Consider the following 16300-nt stretch of genomic DNA (forward strand, 5'->3'; position numbering starts at 1 on the left):
GCACACAAGAGCCATGATGCATACTGCATATTGTTCTCTGTGCATTTAGAAACATAAAACAATGAATGTGCAAAACATAAACAATTGGTATCTGCAAGAGGAATTGCTTTTCAGTGCCAGCCACAAAGATTGGGATAAGACTATATTATATTACTATATTGAGACAAGAACATTGATGAGATAAAGCTACATAACAAGACTTATAATACTCTCATTTATTCAACATTAAGTACTTTTTTTATGCACAGTGTCCAATGAGAAAACATCCATTACACAATTCCAAAAAGTGTTTTATTCTAGATATTGTGCAAGGCACATGAGAACTGACAGCAGAACCCAGCTTCTGTAAGTATATATATTAAGATGGTTTCATGTTAATAGAACAAAACATTTCAAACACATTATCACTGAGAGCAAATACAACATGACAAAAGCATTGATGGCTAGAAAATGGCACAAACACTGCCACCATGGAGGGTTCAGGTCCCATCAACATAGCACTTAAATTAACTGCATTTTAATGCAAGAAACTACTTGAAATAAGTATTATTTAGTCTGGGTATTAAGTGGAAGCATGACCCTTGAAGCATTTTGCTCCTGAACTATATGCATAACAAAATATACATTAACAACACAACTGAACTTTATCCTCTTATATCATTTTTATGCATTAACAATGAAAGAGGAGCTGTAAAGTGTCCGATTTAAACACTGCTTTACACATTACAAATGTGCTTTCAATTAGTGGGAATAAAACTTTAAAAAAAATAATATTAATAATAAAATGTCCCATTTTTATTCTGTAGGCCTATTTGTTGCCAGAAGAATGCGCGTGATGATGAAGTGACTCTGGCTTACAAATAAATAATTTTCCCTCTTAAATTAAATATGATTTCTAAACCCTGCGCTTGCTTTGTTAATATGAAGCAAAGATATCCACATCAGTATTTTTTTCTAATGTATGACCCCTGAGGGGCTCAGTAGGTCATTGCAGTAAAGTATCCTCTTCTATGTGAAATAAAAAATACCCATCAAGAGCTCAAAAAACCTCCAGCCCAAATACAAATCCTAGCATAATCACACATGTATTAATAATCCACTGAGTTACAGGGGTAACAGTCTATCGAAATGCATATTCATCTCTAAAACTCATAAACTGTACTTTCATGACATAATGGCAAAGTAAACAATGATAGAGCAAGTATAAAGCTTACAGTGGAACCTCTGACCCAATCTTATTCTATTGGAATACACAAACAGATAAATCAGCTTCAAAAAAGTGAAAATATTAAACATCTGACTGAAATATAAAATTGCCATGAACTGACATTGTTGCCCCTATCTCATTCATATTCATACATGCAGGAGCAGGTCAGATGTTGACAGTGTGGGCATGTTTCTTGCACAATGGCTTGTCTTTTTTGGAGAAGAATGCTTGACCCTGCAGAGCATTGCTGCAGACCTATGGATTGAGAAACAGATACACAGAGCGGCTTTGTTATTCACACAATGTTCTCAACATTTTCTTATTTTTAGATCAAACTCTTGTTGTTGTTGTTGCTGTGAGTCAAACTGTCTCCATGGGGTAAGAGGTGTAAAGGGAAGGGAGGATGAACCTACCGCACACACAAAGCACGTGTCATGCCAGGTGAATCCAAGAGCCTCCAGGAACTTGTCCCCTGCCTCAATGGGGAAGTCACAGCCGTGGCAGTTTGTCCCAAACATGGTGTAGTAGTCTGAGTGAATAGAACATTGTTACATGTTAGTCTTTTTGCATGTATTTTTTTTTTTTCCATTTACATTGTGGGTTTACTGGTTTACCCTGTTCACAGTATGGCTGTCCATCCTCCATATGAAACATGTTGCCTCTAATTGGCTGTTGGCAGGCCACACAGACAAAACAGTTGACATGCCAGGTCTGTTTCAAGGCATTCATGATTTCCTGCAGAGAAAAAAAGAAAGAATAAAACAAACAGAATGATACAAGGGTCAATGACGTATAAGGATTTTCAACAACTCAATTGTAGAATAATAATAAAAACAAGCATATCTAATGCAGTAGTTCAAACATTCAGAATGTTGTGTACCTCAAGATCCATATTATACATTTGAAATTAAGTGATTTTAGTGGGTTTATCAAGATTAATTGGCACTGGCCTTAATAAAAGTCATGTGGTGCGACCATGATTCATCTTGAAATAAATTAATTTACTTAACACGCTTCACATCTTTTTTTACAAGTTTTCAGTAATATAAAGTGTTTGGAAACAAAGTATTTGATTTTTTTTCTTTTTTTTTTGTGTAAATGATGATCTTTTATTTATATAAGATATTTCAAGATGAATCATGGTCGCACCACATGACTTTTTTTAAGGCCAGTGCCAATTAATCTTGAAAAACCCACTAAAATCACTTTCAAATGTATAATATGAATTTTCAGGTACACAACATTCTGAATGTTTGAACTACTGCATTAGATATGCTTGTTTTTATTACTCTAAAATTGAGTTGTTGAAAATCCTTATACGTCATTGACCCACACACAAATAGTAGGTAAAGATCTCAACTTCATGTTAAACCAACTTCAAGGGTTTTATTTTTTTAGTGATCAAATTCAAGTATTTTTAGGAGCCCTTATTGTACAATCAGATACACTTTAATGGATTCAGCAGAGGAAGAGTAAATGATGTTTATAGTATTAATGAGTTTTCAGGACATGCAGACTGGGAAACAGAACAATATGACTCTAGTGTGGTAACTCACTCCCAGAATCTTCTGGTTGCATCGGGCACAGGTGGGAGCCAAGAACTGCTCATAGCAATGTTCGCAGTACACCTGGCCCTTCTCCTCCACGAATCCACGGTCCGTCAGGGAGGAGTGGCAGTGAGAACAGTTGAATTCCTCTGGGTGCCAAGCCATGCCCATGGCCACGAGAAACGGGCCCCTGTAGGGAAGAAGCAACGAACAAGGAAAATAACTCAACCATAACAAAAGTCTTAGAATTGATCAAATCTACCAAAATAAACCCAGAGTGTTTCTTCATTTTTTCTGATGCTACTCACCTGATGACGTTGTTGCACTTGTTGCACATCGGGGTACGTGTACCAGCTGGGATGTGCTCAGCTCGCTGCACCAGAGAGTCAAGGTCCTGTGGATGTGGCTGTGGGGTGGGGCGTTCTGGACCTTTGGGAGCAGCGCTGCCAACTTTGCCAAAGGAAGGAGCTGCTCCGCCCTTAGGAAAGCCTAAACCAGCAAGAAAAAACAATGGGCCATATTATTAAGTGTTTTGAGTGTATGTACTTTCCAAAATTCAAAATGAAAAAACAATTCATTAATAATAATTGCAATTTTCTTCCACCTATTCTTTGTCATTTCCAATCATGACTTGAACGGAACAGATGTGCACAGTCTGATTGTGTATTGTCAGATAATGAATGGAAATGATTTGATGATCTCTAACCTTCATGCATGAAGCATGAGACAGCTGGGGTTGGACAGAGCAACCCCACCCTGTACAGACAAGGGATCAATTTTTCCCACTGAGGGGAAACCACGCATTCCCAGAGACAGAGGAGACACCTGGAAAAATAATCCCCCTCCTCCTCATATTTCAAAACACATGGAGAGGATGCAAAGAGAAAAGAGGATGGAAGTTTTTCCTTCTTTTTTTCAGTGCAAATATGCATATAGGACGGAGGTCAGTGCTGTCTGGCTTCAGAGGGAGTACTGAAGGGTTTGAGGACTGGGGACAGAGACACTACAGAGAAAGAGCAACATTATCAAAGACTTGGGGGGTGGATGGTGGTGGTGGTGGTTAGGGTCAAAGGACAAGTGCTCCCTAAATTTCCTTGGAACTGTGAGCAAATGAAGTGAATAAACAGCACTGGGCACTAGCAGGGAAGTGAGAAGACTGGAGAGGGTTTAATAGGAAGAAAGACGCTGGGTTGATACCACAGAGTAAGTGTGATCGAGAGAAACAGGGGCTCCAAATGGGAATGGAAAATATGGATGGAAAACAGATTCTCTAAGATATTTTACTGTTTAATGATAATAATTGGCTATTTAATACTTCTGCTATGGCTTAGTGAAGAGCTCATATAAATATCAATCCCCAGCTACATAATCAAACATGTTTTTTTCCATAAATTATTAACAATGTCTGACACTTCTTGAGCAGGGCCATAGCTACCATTAAAGGCACTGATGGGACATGAATGGTATATTTTCTGGGACTTTGGGGGGGCTTATAGTATTTTATGGGCAAATTCCAATATTTTTACATGATTTAATTTGTAATTAAATTAAATCATGGAGTACTGAAGCTGAAATTATAAAATATTAAAACAGAAAAACTCATGACATCTTTATGCAGTTTGTTTCATCAGTAAAGAAAATAGGAAATAGGAAAAAATGCTGATGTGCAGACTTAAATAGCAGCAGCGTGATAAAAAAAAAGTCTTACTAGGATATTAAACATGTTTCAACTATGCCCTAATTTAGCTTCAACTATCCATTAAGATAAGCCAGATTTTTAAAAAAAACCAAAATGTCACCCTCACATTCAATTTAATTCAGTGCTAATGCAGAAAATACTGCAGGAGTTGAAATATTGTCCCCATAGCACCATATGACCTTATCTGTAGGAAACCTGCTACAGTGGGGTGGATGGTGACATGCTGTCAGTAAAAGCAAAACTCCGAATCTATTGGCAAAAAGCAAAGAATGGCGACTGAGCAACATTAAATGGGACAGAAAAGTGAAGCAGTGAACATTTGTGAGTCTGTCACTGCTGTCTGGCTGTATGAGGAAGATAAGGAGAACAACGTCAGCATGAGGAGACATCCAAACTGAATCACAGCAGGAGTGCAAATCTCTGTATTGTCTGTTCTGCCTCTCTGATTTTGGATGGATGGAGAGCAAAGCGAAGGAGTCATTCTGACAAATCACATCTGTATATTGGATTAAAGCTCCATATTTATAAAATCAGAATCTGTTTTTAAATTTCAAACAGGAGCTTTCACATCTGAGGAATATGCTCAATATAGCTTTTACACTTAAAGCTTTACCCTTACGCTGAGCATGAACCTTTCACCTTTTTGTCTCTAATTCTCTGAGAGACATTGACCTGTATGTTATATTCATTTTATATCTTCTGACACTTCAATAGCCTATTTAATAATTCATGCACATAAATGTAAAGGTCATGTAACGCATTCTACATTCCACCCAGCCCCATTTTACATTTTTACATGGGTACTATGAGACATGTGCTTGTTTATTTGAACTGAAGCATGTGTTAATCTGATAAATAACTCCAGCAACAGAGAACTGACTGTGGCCTCTCCGGCTCTCTCCCTGTGGCACCTTTCAGCAGCCATTCCTTAAAAGGCCTCCGGGGAAATACACAGGGGCACATAGCGCATCTGTTCACTTATAAGTGCACACTTGTGTCTTAGTATTGCTAATAATGACCTCTTACTGATGCCTTTCAGAAAATATTTACCCCTGACCTGCTTGAGGTCTCGTGGCATGGATAGCCATATTTAAAGAGCAGAGCTTTCACACAAAATAAAATACATAATTCTCAATTTCACAATCTATTTAACTGAGGGGATCTCGGGGAAAGCCAATAATCTGAGCTCATTAACGAAATACCTCTGGTTTTTATAGAGCTCATAATCTTAAATGGCTTAGTGTCAGGTATTAAACCTGCAGTAAATGTTCCAGCTGAGCAGCAGTGATTTAGAGGAAGGCGCTGCCCTCTGGTGGCCACAAGAAGCAACTACACATAATTTGACATTCCCGGCAGAGGCAGAACCACAAGTAATGGATGATTTTTATGTAGTATACTGTATGTTACTCTACCTGATGGACCTCCAAGCTGGAAGGGGGGCTTGTTCTTGGCTGCAGGGCTCTTGAAGTTGGAAGAAGGGACAACGTTGCCATTCCTGGGTGCCGCTGCAGATTTGGAATATGTTTTTGCTGCAGGCAAGGTGTGCACAGCAGGAGTGGTTTTGTCAACTGCCTCACTGGGAAACAGATACAGATACATACTCCACATAAATCATAATTCACTTCAACATCAAGAAACACACATTTTCACATACAGTACTACAGCCTTTTCTGACCGTCTCCTACATTACATCTTCAACCAGTGTAGAGATGTGTGCAGATTCACACCATGGTCACAGTTTTTCCCTCTCATCTGTCAGAATATGTTTTGGGCATTTTCATAATTCATATTTAGGTACAACCTGTTGCAAATCCTTAAATAAGGTTGAACCTCTAGTGCAGACTACCACTTCGTGTTAAGTAGTGAACCTGGTCAGTTTCTTCCACTGCAGGTACTAACTATTATAATAAGTTGGTTGCAATCTCAGTGGCACATGCAAACAATCAAGACACTCATTGAGAACTTTGGAAGACAGATAAGCATGTCTGCCCACTATCCATATGGTTTTTTTCAGTTACTGACATAAGTGAACAATTATAGGTGGTGATGCCATAGTTTCCACTGTACTGTACATGTAGTCTCACGATACCAGATAAGATACCAGATAGGTCTCCACCTATCAAAGTCTGGGGATTTAAAATGCATGGATGGAAGTTGCTTGAACAGAGACCTCTAACAAATCTATGCCCCTTACATTTTGTTAAGGACACGCCTTACCGGAAATGATGCTCTCCACCCATTATCCTCCATAGTGAGCTGCATGTCTCCGGCCCAATATGAAGGGTTGCCCTCAAGACTATGAAGGCTTTTTTTTAAAACTCTCCAATTGTTTCATCCAGTTTTGACAACAAAACCTGGGAGATTGTCCTCAGTTTCTATGAGTGAAGTGTTTAGAGACTGACTCAAATATGTTCAGTTATCTGATCATTTAGCAGCAGGAGATACCAAGCACTGTTATTTTAGAAGGTTTATAAAGTTATTATTTTATATGCTGAACTGGTATGATAGCAGAAGGTTTTATCCAGTGAGACACTCAGTGGTTTCTTTTCCTGTGGAAGTACAAACTGTGAAGGGCCACAAAATATTTTAGGAGAAAACGAGAAGTCATCAACCCTTGTAAAATTTCACAGCTTTTATTTCAAGCTGTGAACCTCCTGTGGGCGGCAAAGAGTCCAAACTGAATAAAGGCGAATGGCTGGTGTACTTTTAAAATGTAACCTTCCACAATGTGGTGAAAATGATGTCACCTTTCATACCATTAGGTGTAACAGGGCTCAGAAGATCCCAGTCAAGCAAGTAATGACGTGATCATTCATCTAATGAAGATTTAACCTTCCACAATGTGGTGAAAATGATGTCACCTATATCCTAGGTGTAACAGGACTCATAAGATCCCAGTCAAGCAAGTAATGACGTGATTGTTCAACAACAATCAGTGAAGCACTGTTGCTGCCCAGATAGACTGGTTGAGCAAAGGATTTGCACCAACAAGTTTATCTTTTGTTACCCTGAAGCAGTTTATTTTTTCACCTTCAGAAGAGCACGTTGCTAACAACAGAACTTATTATGATGTCAACCACAGATTTACTGTTATTTTTACATGGTTTTGATCCTGTCTGGTTTTGATCCGATGTTTCTGTTTGAATTACATTTCAATTGTTGACATGATAGAATATGCGACCTGCATAAAATCCAACCAATAATCAAATTTAGCACATTAACCACATGTTTACTGATTTGAATCGTATATGTTTTACGGTATTTTTGGGGATTGAGGATTTATGTGAGAGTCATTAAATTGCAATGACAATGATAAAGGCTAGTTGGCTGCAATACAGCACAGCAGAAAGAAACACAGCAAATGCTTCTAAAGGCCTCCAGTACAGGTAATAGTTGTGTTTTAGCCTCTATGCTCAAATCAGTAAACTTAATCTGTACACTGAGCATTCAGACATAATTAACCTTTTATTCTTTGTGCATTAATAATTACTTCAAATAATAGACATTCAACCTACTTGAATGTCTGCAAGGAAAGTGCAGTAGAAGGAATGAAACATAAAGAAATAGAAACAGCAGTAAGGAAAAGACTTTATTGAAGTAAAGTGAGAAGGAGCAGACAGATGTAACTACTGAGGTTAGTGTAGAAAACAGAAGAAAAAGATTCAGACATGCACAGAAAAACAAAGATCAAAGAATGTTTTCAGAGGAAAATAGAGGTATACTGTATTTCCAAGCACACATTATTACTTGTATGCATGCATTTCATTTACATGTTGAAATATAATTACATATAGCTACATAATATGTATCTTAAATCATTTTTAAATAAAATAACACAGGATGTGTTTGTGCAAAAAGATGCATTACTTTTTTTACTCATGTTTTTCAAACTTTGCAATTTGATAAGTTACAGTGTAACAAATGAAGAGTAGACTTATGTTGGTACGCAAAAAGGGGCAATATAAGTTTTAAAATGGGCAGAATAAAATAAATAAAACACTAAACAACGGCCGACTACACATTTAGCACTCGTGCTGAAACATCATGATGCCAATCTCTCAGCTTGTTGTACATGTGTCCTATAACTTCTGGGTCCAACTTGTTCTCCCTGATCCGCCCCACAAGACAGGAATAAAAAGAGAAAAAAAAAGGGAAAGTTCGAAGGTTAAAGTAAGAGAAGAAAAGACGAGACGAGAGAAAGCACAGGAATAAATGAAGGAAAAATAGCAAAAAACATGAAATATACAGTTTTGAAATGATTTATTACATTGAGCGATTATCTAGTCGCAGATGTAACAGATGTGCAATATCTGCCCTCTCTTTAGTAACCGCACACTGAACAAAATCTCACAAAGAGAAGGAGAGCAGGAATCTCCATCTGGCAGGGCTGCTATTACTGTACCCACAATAGTATTTAATTACCCACAGGTTCCAGTGAGTGACACACTGATTGGTTGGAGATCTCATATGGACAGCAGACTGTGTTTACTGGAGATTAAATTGATTGAAGACAAGAGAACAGCAGCAGCAGAAATCACAGCCTATGCTGAGACTAAAGCCATCTCCCTTCAACCATCTTCCTCCGAGAGCCCTCAATGTGGTTTCTCTAAAATTAAGCCTTAAATTAAGCATGATACTGTGGGCCCATAAGATCAGGAAATCAGGGCTTAACTCTGAATCTGAGGCTCCGAGAAATGCTTACATGGGCACGTTGAAGGCCAGATTTGATCGAGAAAAAAAGCAATACTATAACATTTGTATCACTTTCTGCAGAAGTGCACGCATGCACGCACGCACACACACACACACACACACACACACACACACACACACACAGAAAGAACTAACACTCACACACACCAAATCTAATTACATTAAAAACCACCAGCCACTTACTTCTTTCCACTGTTCTCTGGAACTTGCTCTGCAAAAACGAAAGGAAAAAAAAAACAGCCATGAAAATAAATTCAAATAATATAATAAATGGTCCGTGAGAATATGGGCAGTCACACAATTTTTCTGCTCCAGCTTGTTCTGCAGTAGGTTAATCGTGTGATAGTAAGAACTGGATTAATCTTGACCTCACTTCCTGGACCTATCCCCAAAATCATTCACAGCTGCAGAAACACCATACACATTGAATACACATCAAATGCTCAAATCTCATCATATACACTAACACCAGTCTGGTAACATCATTTCACAAAAAAAGACAGACTGATGTCTCCTTTTACTTCATTTTAAGAAGTGGGTTACTGTAAATGTCATTTTGCATCAGTTCAACAGATCCACATTCACACACACAGCCCCTATGAATAGGCCCAAAAACCACAGTGTGCTCATGTAACCATCAATGCCACTTATAGTCAAAACAGCAATATAAAAAATAAATTCAATCATATGGTGATGACAGCTTTCTTCCATTATTTAAAGAAACTACAAAACACGATAATGGAGTTTTAACAAAAGACATATGATTATAAAACAAACTGAAAGTCATATAAAAGCTTTTAACGACAACATGTTATAAAGGATTACCCCTAAAAATGGACATCTTTGGATAAATGAATCACACACTCAACTTAAAGTGGTTTAAAAGCTATAAAAGCAACTAACAAGCTGAGTCTTAAAAACATAATATTCAAATAAGTCCTAAGATAATATTCAGCCACTTTCAAAACTAAGTACTATGTGATCACAATGAAACAACTGCACACCTTTCTCGGTGCCAGTGAGCTGGGCCAGGATACGGAAGGAGCGGGACTGGGAGGTGCCAGTTCTCGGGTGCCAGTCCTCCGTGTCCTCAATCAGACGCTTCTTGCTGGAATCACTGACTGGGGACACGTGGTTCACCTCAAGCTCCACACCGGGATTCCTGTGCAGCCGGATCAACCAAAAAAATAATGACAACGAGAACATTTGTGTCTTGAATATACAAGTGTATCAATGAGATCATCACTCGTAAAATCAATGATTATGTGTTACGTATGAAATCTTCAGGTTAATATTACAACAGGACAACAATGTTCCAGTTTATACACATACAAACTCAAGCTCATCATAGCAATACAAACACACAGTACACACAATATAGTAATGTATTCTATGCAATGAGTGTTCCACATTTAACCCTCCTGTTGTCCTCAGGTCAAGGAAGGAAGGAAGGGATGAGGAAGGGAGGAGAGAAGGAAGGAAGGAAGGAAGGAAGGAAGGAAGGAAGGGATGAGGAAGGGAGGAAGGAAGGAAGGAAATGAGTAAGGAGGGAGGGAGGGAGGAAAAGAGGAAGGAAAGAAGGAGAGAAGGAAGGAAGGAAGGAAGGAAGGAAAGGAGTAAGGAGGGAGGGAGGAAAAGAGGTAGGAAGGAAGGAGAGAAGGAAGGGAGGGAGGAGGGAAGGAAGAAAGGAAGGAAGGAAAGGAGTAAGGAGGGAGGGCGGGAGGAAAGGAGGAAGGAAGGAAGAACGGAAGGAAGGAAGGAAGGATGGAAGGAAGTGAGGAAGGAAGGAAGGAAGGAAAGGAGTAAGGAGGGAGGGAGGAAAAGAGGTAGGAAGGAAGGAGAGAAGGAAGGGAGGGAGGAGGGGAGGAGGAAAGGAAGGAAGGAAAGGAGTAAGGAGGGAGGGAGGGAGGAAAGGAGGAAGGAAGGAAGAACGGAAGGAAGGAAGGAAGGAAGGATGGAAGGAAGTGAGGAAAGAAGTATGAAAGGAGGAGGGAGCAAAGAAAGAGGGAATGAGGGGAAGAACGAAGGAAACATTTAAGTAAGAAGGAGGAAGGAAGGAAAGAAGGAACAGTCAAAAGAGACGGGGTCAATTTGACCCGGGAGGAACGACAGGAGGGTTAATCAAGTGTGCAGCTTGAAGATACAGGTTTCACAGCATGACCTAACTGTCGTTTCTGATTTCACAATTACCTCCTAGGTCTAGCTTGAGGTGGAATTCTGCAGGCAAGCAACGAGAAGATAGTGAAGAAAAAAAAGGCACTTAAAGTGTTAGGTATATTGCATAAGAAATGTTCTTTTGATATGGGAAACTCATGAAAATGTTCTGACCTATACTTACTTAAGACTTCTCTGACGCTCACTAGTAAAGAGGTAAAACCATAGAGTAGAAGTCAGCCAGAGAATAAATGATATGCCATATTAAAAAAAAGGTATGAAACTAAAATGGTGCAATTATACACACCGATGCATCAGCACCAGTGACATGAAGTGCTTGAGAGATGGAAGTGACAGTTGCCATTTCTCACCACAAGATGGGAGTAATGTGCTTTGAAAATAATGGATGCCTTTTGCCTCAAAAATGACTTGATGGTGCTCAAGAACACACTAATATTTATTTTAAGCGTTCACGTGCACTGTTAAGTTCAAGTGCTCATGTCAAAGTCCAAGTATGTGCAATTTTTATTCTGCGTGTGTGTGTGTGTGTGTGTCTCTGTGTGTGTGTGTGTGTGTGTATGTGTCGGACGATGTGAAGGATGATCAAAGACAGTGCACAAGTAAGTCTATTCTTAGCCAAAGTAGAATATATTTGGCAGTGATATGAATGGCCTTGATTAAATATAGTGACAACAGTAGCAGATGGAATTGGACAGATGCAGAGCCGGGTGACTTCAGCAGCCCAGCGTGTAAACACAGTATTGGCTAACACAGATCCTGATGCCACTGAGAAAATGAATGAACAGTATGAGCTGACCCTTCACTGTGTGTCCTGTGATGTCTTAAGAGATGGATTATTCACAAGGATCCGTGGTTTATTTGGACCTTGAAATAAGCATGTACTGTAAGTAAGATGAGCACAATCGTGAGGGTTAGCTCAAAAGGGGTGCAAGCATGCCTTTGGTAATCATAAACCAGAGAGATGTGAAGGCTGTAATCACATTCCACATGGTTAGAAAGTTACTGCAGTAGGCTATATCATCATTCACAGCACTAACTTGGTGTCTGTCTCTTCTTCCCCCTCCTATGGGCAAAGGAAGGGTAAATAGAAAAAAGGTTTGAAGCAGAGAAAGAGCATGAATAGAGAAAAACTTGAGAAAAAGAGTGGAGTCCCAAACACATGCCCTTTAATCGAAAGGCCCTTCTGAGATCATGTGCAGATAGAAAACCAGATAAACATAGAAACAGAGCATGCAGGTCAGGGCACAAACACATACACAGACACATGCAGCAACAAATACACTCGGTCTCTATAATATGATAATCCAAGATCTTAGAACATTTGTGATGACAGAACTGTAGGTGTTATCACATACCTACCTCATTATAAATATGTCAGTTATTTTGGTGGTTTTTTGTTTTCTCACATCAGGCCAAACCCAGAATAAAAATATTTTAAATATCATTCGTTGGAAACACACACGGGTAGGTTTCATGCATTTAAAGTGTCAAGAATTACAATAAGCTACTTTGCTCACCGAAAGCCAATAAAAACAGATCTCTCTGACCTATTTTTTCAGGTGACATGAAGAAAAAATGAGTGGCAAATCACTTAACCCCAGCTCAGGCTACTATAACCCAACCAGTGAGCCAAACCTTGCTGATGAAGCCCAGTCCTGCCAAACTCTGTCTGCTCTGTCCCTGGTCCCTTGAAGCACTGAGCTGCCAGGATTCTGGCTAATTAGAAACAAGTGTTACACCAGCAGTGCCTTTTGGGGCTGACTGTGTATTTGGCAGGGTTGTGAATCCCACCGTCAATTATAGACAGGCAGACAGTAGCATCAGTTAGCATGTTGTCTAGACTCTGCTCCTCTTCCAGTTACCCTGCAGCATATTTAAACAAGATGTGTGCAGCGTGCCTTGGATTTTCCTTATATGCAGCTGTGTGAAAACATTAGTGATGGGCTGCTTCAGTTTTTCAAATAAGAGACATACTTGGCGGCGAAATGGACCATAAAGTAATATAGACAGAGCAGAATGGAATATTTCATTTTTTGTGATACATTCCTTCAGGTAGAAGGCAAAGCAAAAATGATCTGAGGCCTCTGTGAGCCACAACTCCTTCTAGACCTGCTGACTAAAGCACACAGTGTATTATTAAATCCCTAACATTTTGCGCTTATAGGAAACCCACATCAGTAGTGAGGCTGTTCCATATTTATACACAAGAATTTAAGATTTGACCTTCAGATAAAAATGGGACAGTGTAAGAAAAAAAAATAGAAACTTGGTTTGATGGTACCTACCCGTTGAACTGTTCTGACAGACCCTGGCTCTCCAAAAGACCTCGTCTCTGTCCCATAGCCACCTCGCAGGCATTGACATTGGAGTAGAGGTTGATAGGTGTGTTATAGACAGAGGACTGTGGGACATTGGATTGGGAGGAAGGGGCTGTCACTCTGGCTGGAGAGGAGGAGTTAGATGAGGAGGAAGAGGCAGATGGGGAGGTGAAGGCGGCACGAGCAGGGCTAGACCTGGGAAACGAGTTGGCCGGAGCTGTGTCTGAAGCAGTGAGTTTTGACTTCAGCGGAAATGGAGGCTGCGGTGGTTGAGAAGGGGCAGCTGGTGTGAAAGCAGAGGATTCAGAGGGGATGGAGGCTACTTTGGAGGCAGCTGGAGAAGAAGAAGCTGTCACTGCACTGCTGTCCCCCCCAAATGGCCGGGCTGTCTTGTTGTATGCAATATTAGGCGGATTTGATGGCTTGGTGTATGTGGTGCTCGGGGCAGGGTGAGTGATTGGGACAGGCTTAATGATTTCTTGAGGTTCGTCCTGGATAAAAGTGGGGACACACAGCATGCACACACACACACACACAACAAATCCACAATAAAACCAATGCATGTAAATCAGCATTCTCAAAAGCACTGCACAACAATCACATCAAAATCAAGATTGTAAGAATTAAAGTCATGCCTTTGCCAGTTCAAGAGGTGCTATAAACTGCAGCCTCTCAGCTCAGTTATGCATGCCAAGCAAATTTGTGTTCTGACACAATCTCAGAAGGGCATGATATGCATGCTCACTTTTAAGTAAACTAGTACAATATTCATAAAAAGACATGAACTTTATAATAATATGCAGTTCTAAACGACAATATTTGACTTCATACCTTAGGCACTCCATTTTTAGGGGCATTTGAGGGACTGTGAAAGAGAGAGAAAGAGAATCATAAAAACACTGCTCACAAAACAGCTGAATTTATATATAAATACATTTAAATGACTGGTCATGCTAATCTTCATAAGGGTTAAACTGAAATGGACTGAGGCAGGATTAGATTATTTTCGGGCCTCTGTTGTGTGGCATAATTCACAGCATCATTTTTGAGATGGTGGCATTTTGTGGCATGTGACCAGCCACCTGTGAAATATCATTTGTCTGTGTCTGCTTGGAGTTACAGTTTTAGTTGACAATTACTTTATTTCAAAAGACCCGTATTTTTTGTCAGAGATACATTGTTGTAATTTTTGGTTGCCAGGGTAACTTTAAAACAATCTAAGAAGTAGGATTTTCAAACAAAAACAGCATAACTGTTAATTTAACGACGAATGAAGGCAGCTGAATGTTTCCTGCAGTGGATGGCCAATCTCATGCATGGTTCAAACTCTGAAAAATCGACTTTTATTGCATACTGAAATAAATGGAAACAAATGGCGGGCTGGAAAGAAGTAGGAAATGTTAGAAACTGTATCCTTTTGGAAAGTGGTTTACAACAATTAAATGCAATTTGTAGTGAAGGGTCCAAAACATGGGAAAGTCACCAGTATGTGAACACACACACTACGTTTGGGTTTGTGTCCATGTGTGCAGACTGGTGTTGAAGTGTGGTGTACGTTTGATTTACAGTCATGATTGAAGCAGCTGCCACAGTTCTGTCACCCGTGGGAGAGGAAGGGTGGTCTGTCTGTTGTCTTGAGATGTGTAGAAAAACCGGCAAAATACCAGCTAATCTTTCATCCCCTACTTGTGTTTCATTCTTAAATTCTTGAAAGCGTGTGTATTAATAAATATCAACAGTGCAATAAGCAATGCACACCCCCTTCATGCTCGATAAAGCACCTGCATTTGCCTGCAAAGTACCTTAATTGTTTTAAAATGATTCCATTAGTGAAACATTAAAAGTGAAATGCAGACAGATTTCTTCATTAACAATGAGTCCTATATTTGGTCCGGAAATGCAGACAATGTGTCCCTTATTCCTCATAAAAAATAAATACATAAAAACGCAGACAGTGGCTAAGCAAGGCTGGCTCCTGACCAGGATCTGCAGTATGTTGCAGTATGTCCGCTGGCGTCCTTCCTTTCTTTGCCATATTAGGAAAACAGTCAACAAACTCTCACGTATTTCCTTTCTGACTGAGCTAAGGCGCAACAACTGAGCCTGGCACTAGATTATTAAAGAGCCCCACCCTCCAACCAGATGCTGATGTCATCTGTGCCCATATACTTACATTTTACAGTTTCCACTTAGCAGTTAATATACTTTATACTTCTTTTCCAATGTGATTGTATTATTGGACTTGCTTATGGAGAAACACCACGATGTGCCAAGGAAAACAGTGAAAGGTCTAAAGATCAAATAGCACATTCCATTACAAATAGGACCCAAGTCTACAATGAGGCACTGTGTATCTGCCATCAGTGTCCCAGAGTAGGGCAACTGGGCGGATTCACACTCTATCTGTCTTTTCCCAGAGCAAACTGAACAAACACGAGCTGGGGTGGTCCTCGGAACATCTGCTCTTTGTGTCCTGCTCCCCTTGGCCAGCTGGACTTACTTCTATTCTGCTATCACAAAAGAGACAAACACTAGGTGAGTGTGTAGGTGCTCATGCATGCATGCATTTGCTTTTTGGTGCCCATGTGTGCACACGTACATACTGAGGGAGGCGATAGTTTGACATGATGAAGTAATTAAG

The 16300-nt window shown here is 39.7% G+C and overlaps 1 protein-coding gene across 1 annotated transcript in view; it reads right to left on the minus strand.

The window, feature by feature from the left end:
* Positions 1-251: 251 nt before the first annotated feature.
* The window catches only part of pdlim5b (PDZ and LIM domain 5b), a 38866-nt gene continuing 22817 nt past the window's right edge, over positions 252-16300 (minus strand). Inside the window, exons 4-13 of the mRNA XM_062434607.1 lie at positions 14491-14524; positions 13627-14150; positions 10171-10328; positions 9350-9377; positions 5866-6029; positions 3063-3243; positions 2764-2944; positions 1822-1942; positions 1621-1736; positions 252-1462 (exon numbers count right to left, since the gene is read on the minus strand). Coding sequence (XP_062290591.1) covers positions 1373-1462; positions 1621-1736; positions 1822-1942; positions 2764-2944; positions 3063-3243; positions 5866-6029; positions 9350-9377; positions 10171-10328; positions 13627-14150; positions 14491-14524 — 1597 coding nt within the window. The 3' untranslated portion in view covers positions 252-1372. The remainder of the gene's footprint in view (positions 1463-1620; positions 1737-1821; positions 1943-2763; positions 2945-3062; positions 3244-5865; positions 6030-9349; positions 9378-10170; positions 10329-13626; positions 14151-14490; positions 14525-16300) is intronic.

The sequence above is a fragment of the Scomber scombrus genome, chromosome 15 (assembly GCF_963691925.1).
Source record: "Scomber scombrus chromosome 15, fScoSco1.1, whole genome shotgun sequence".
In the NCBI taxonomy this organism is placed as follows: domain Eukaryota; kingdom Metazoa; phylum Chordata; class Actinopteri; order Scombriformes; family Scombridae; genus Scomber; species Scomber scombrus.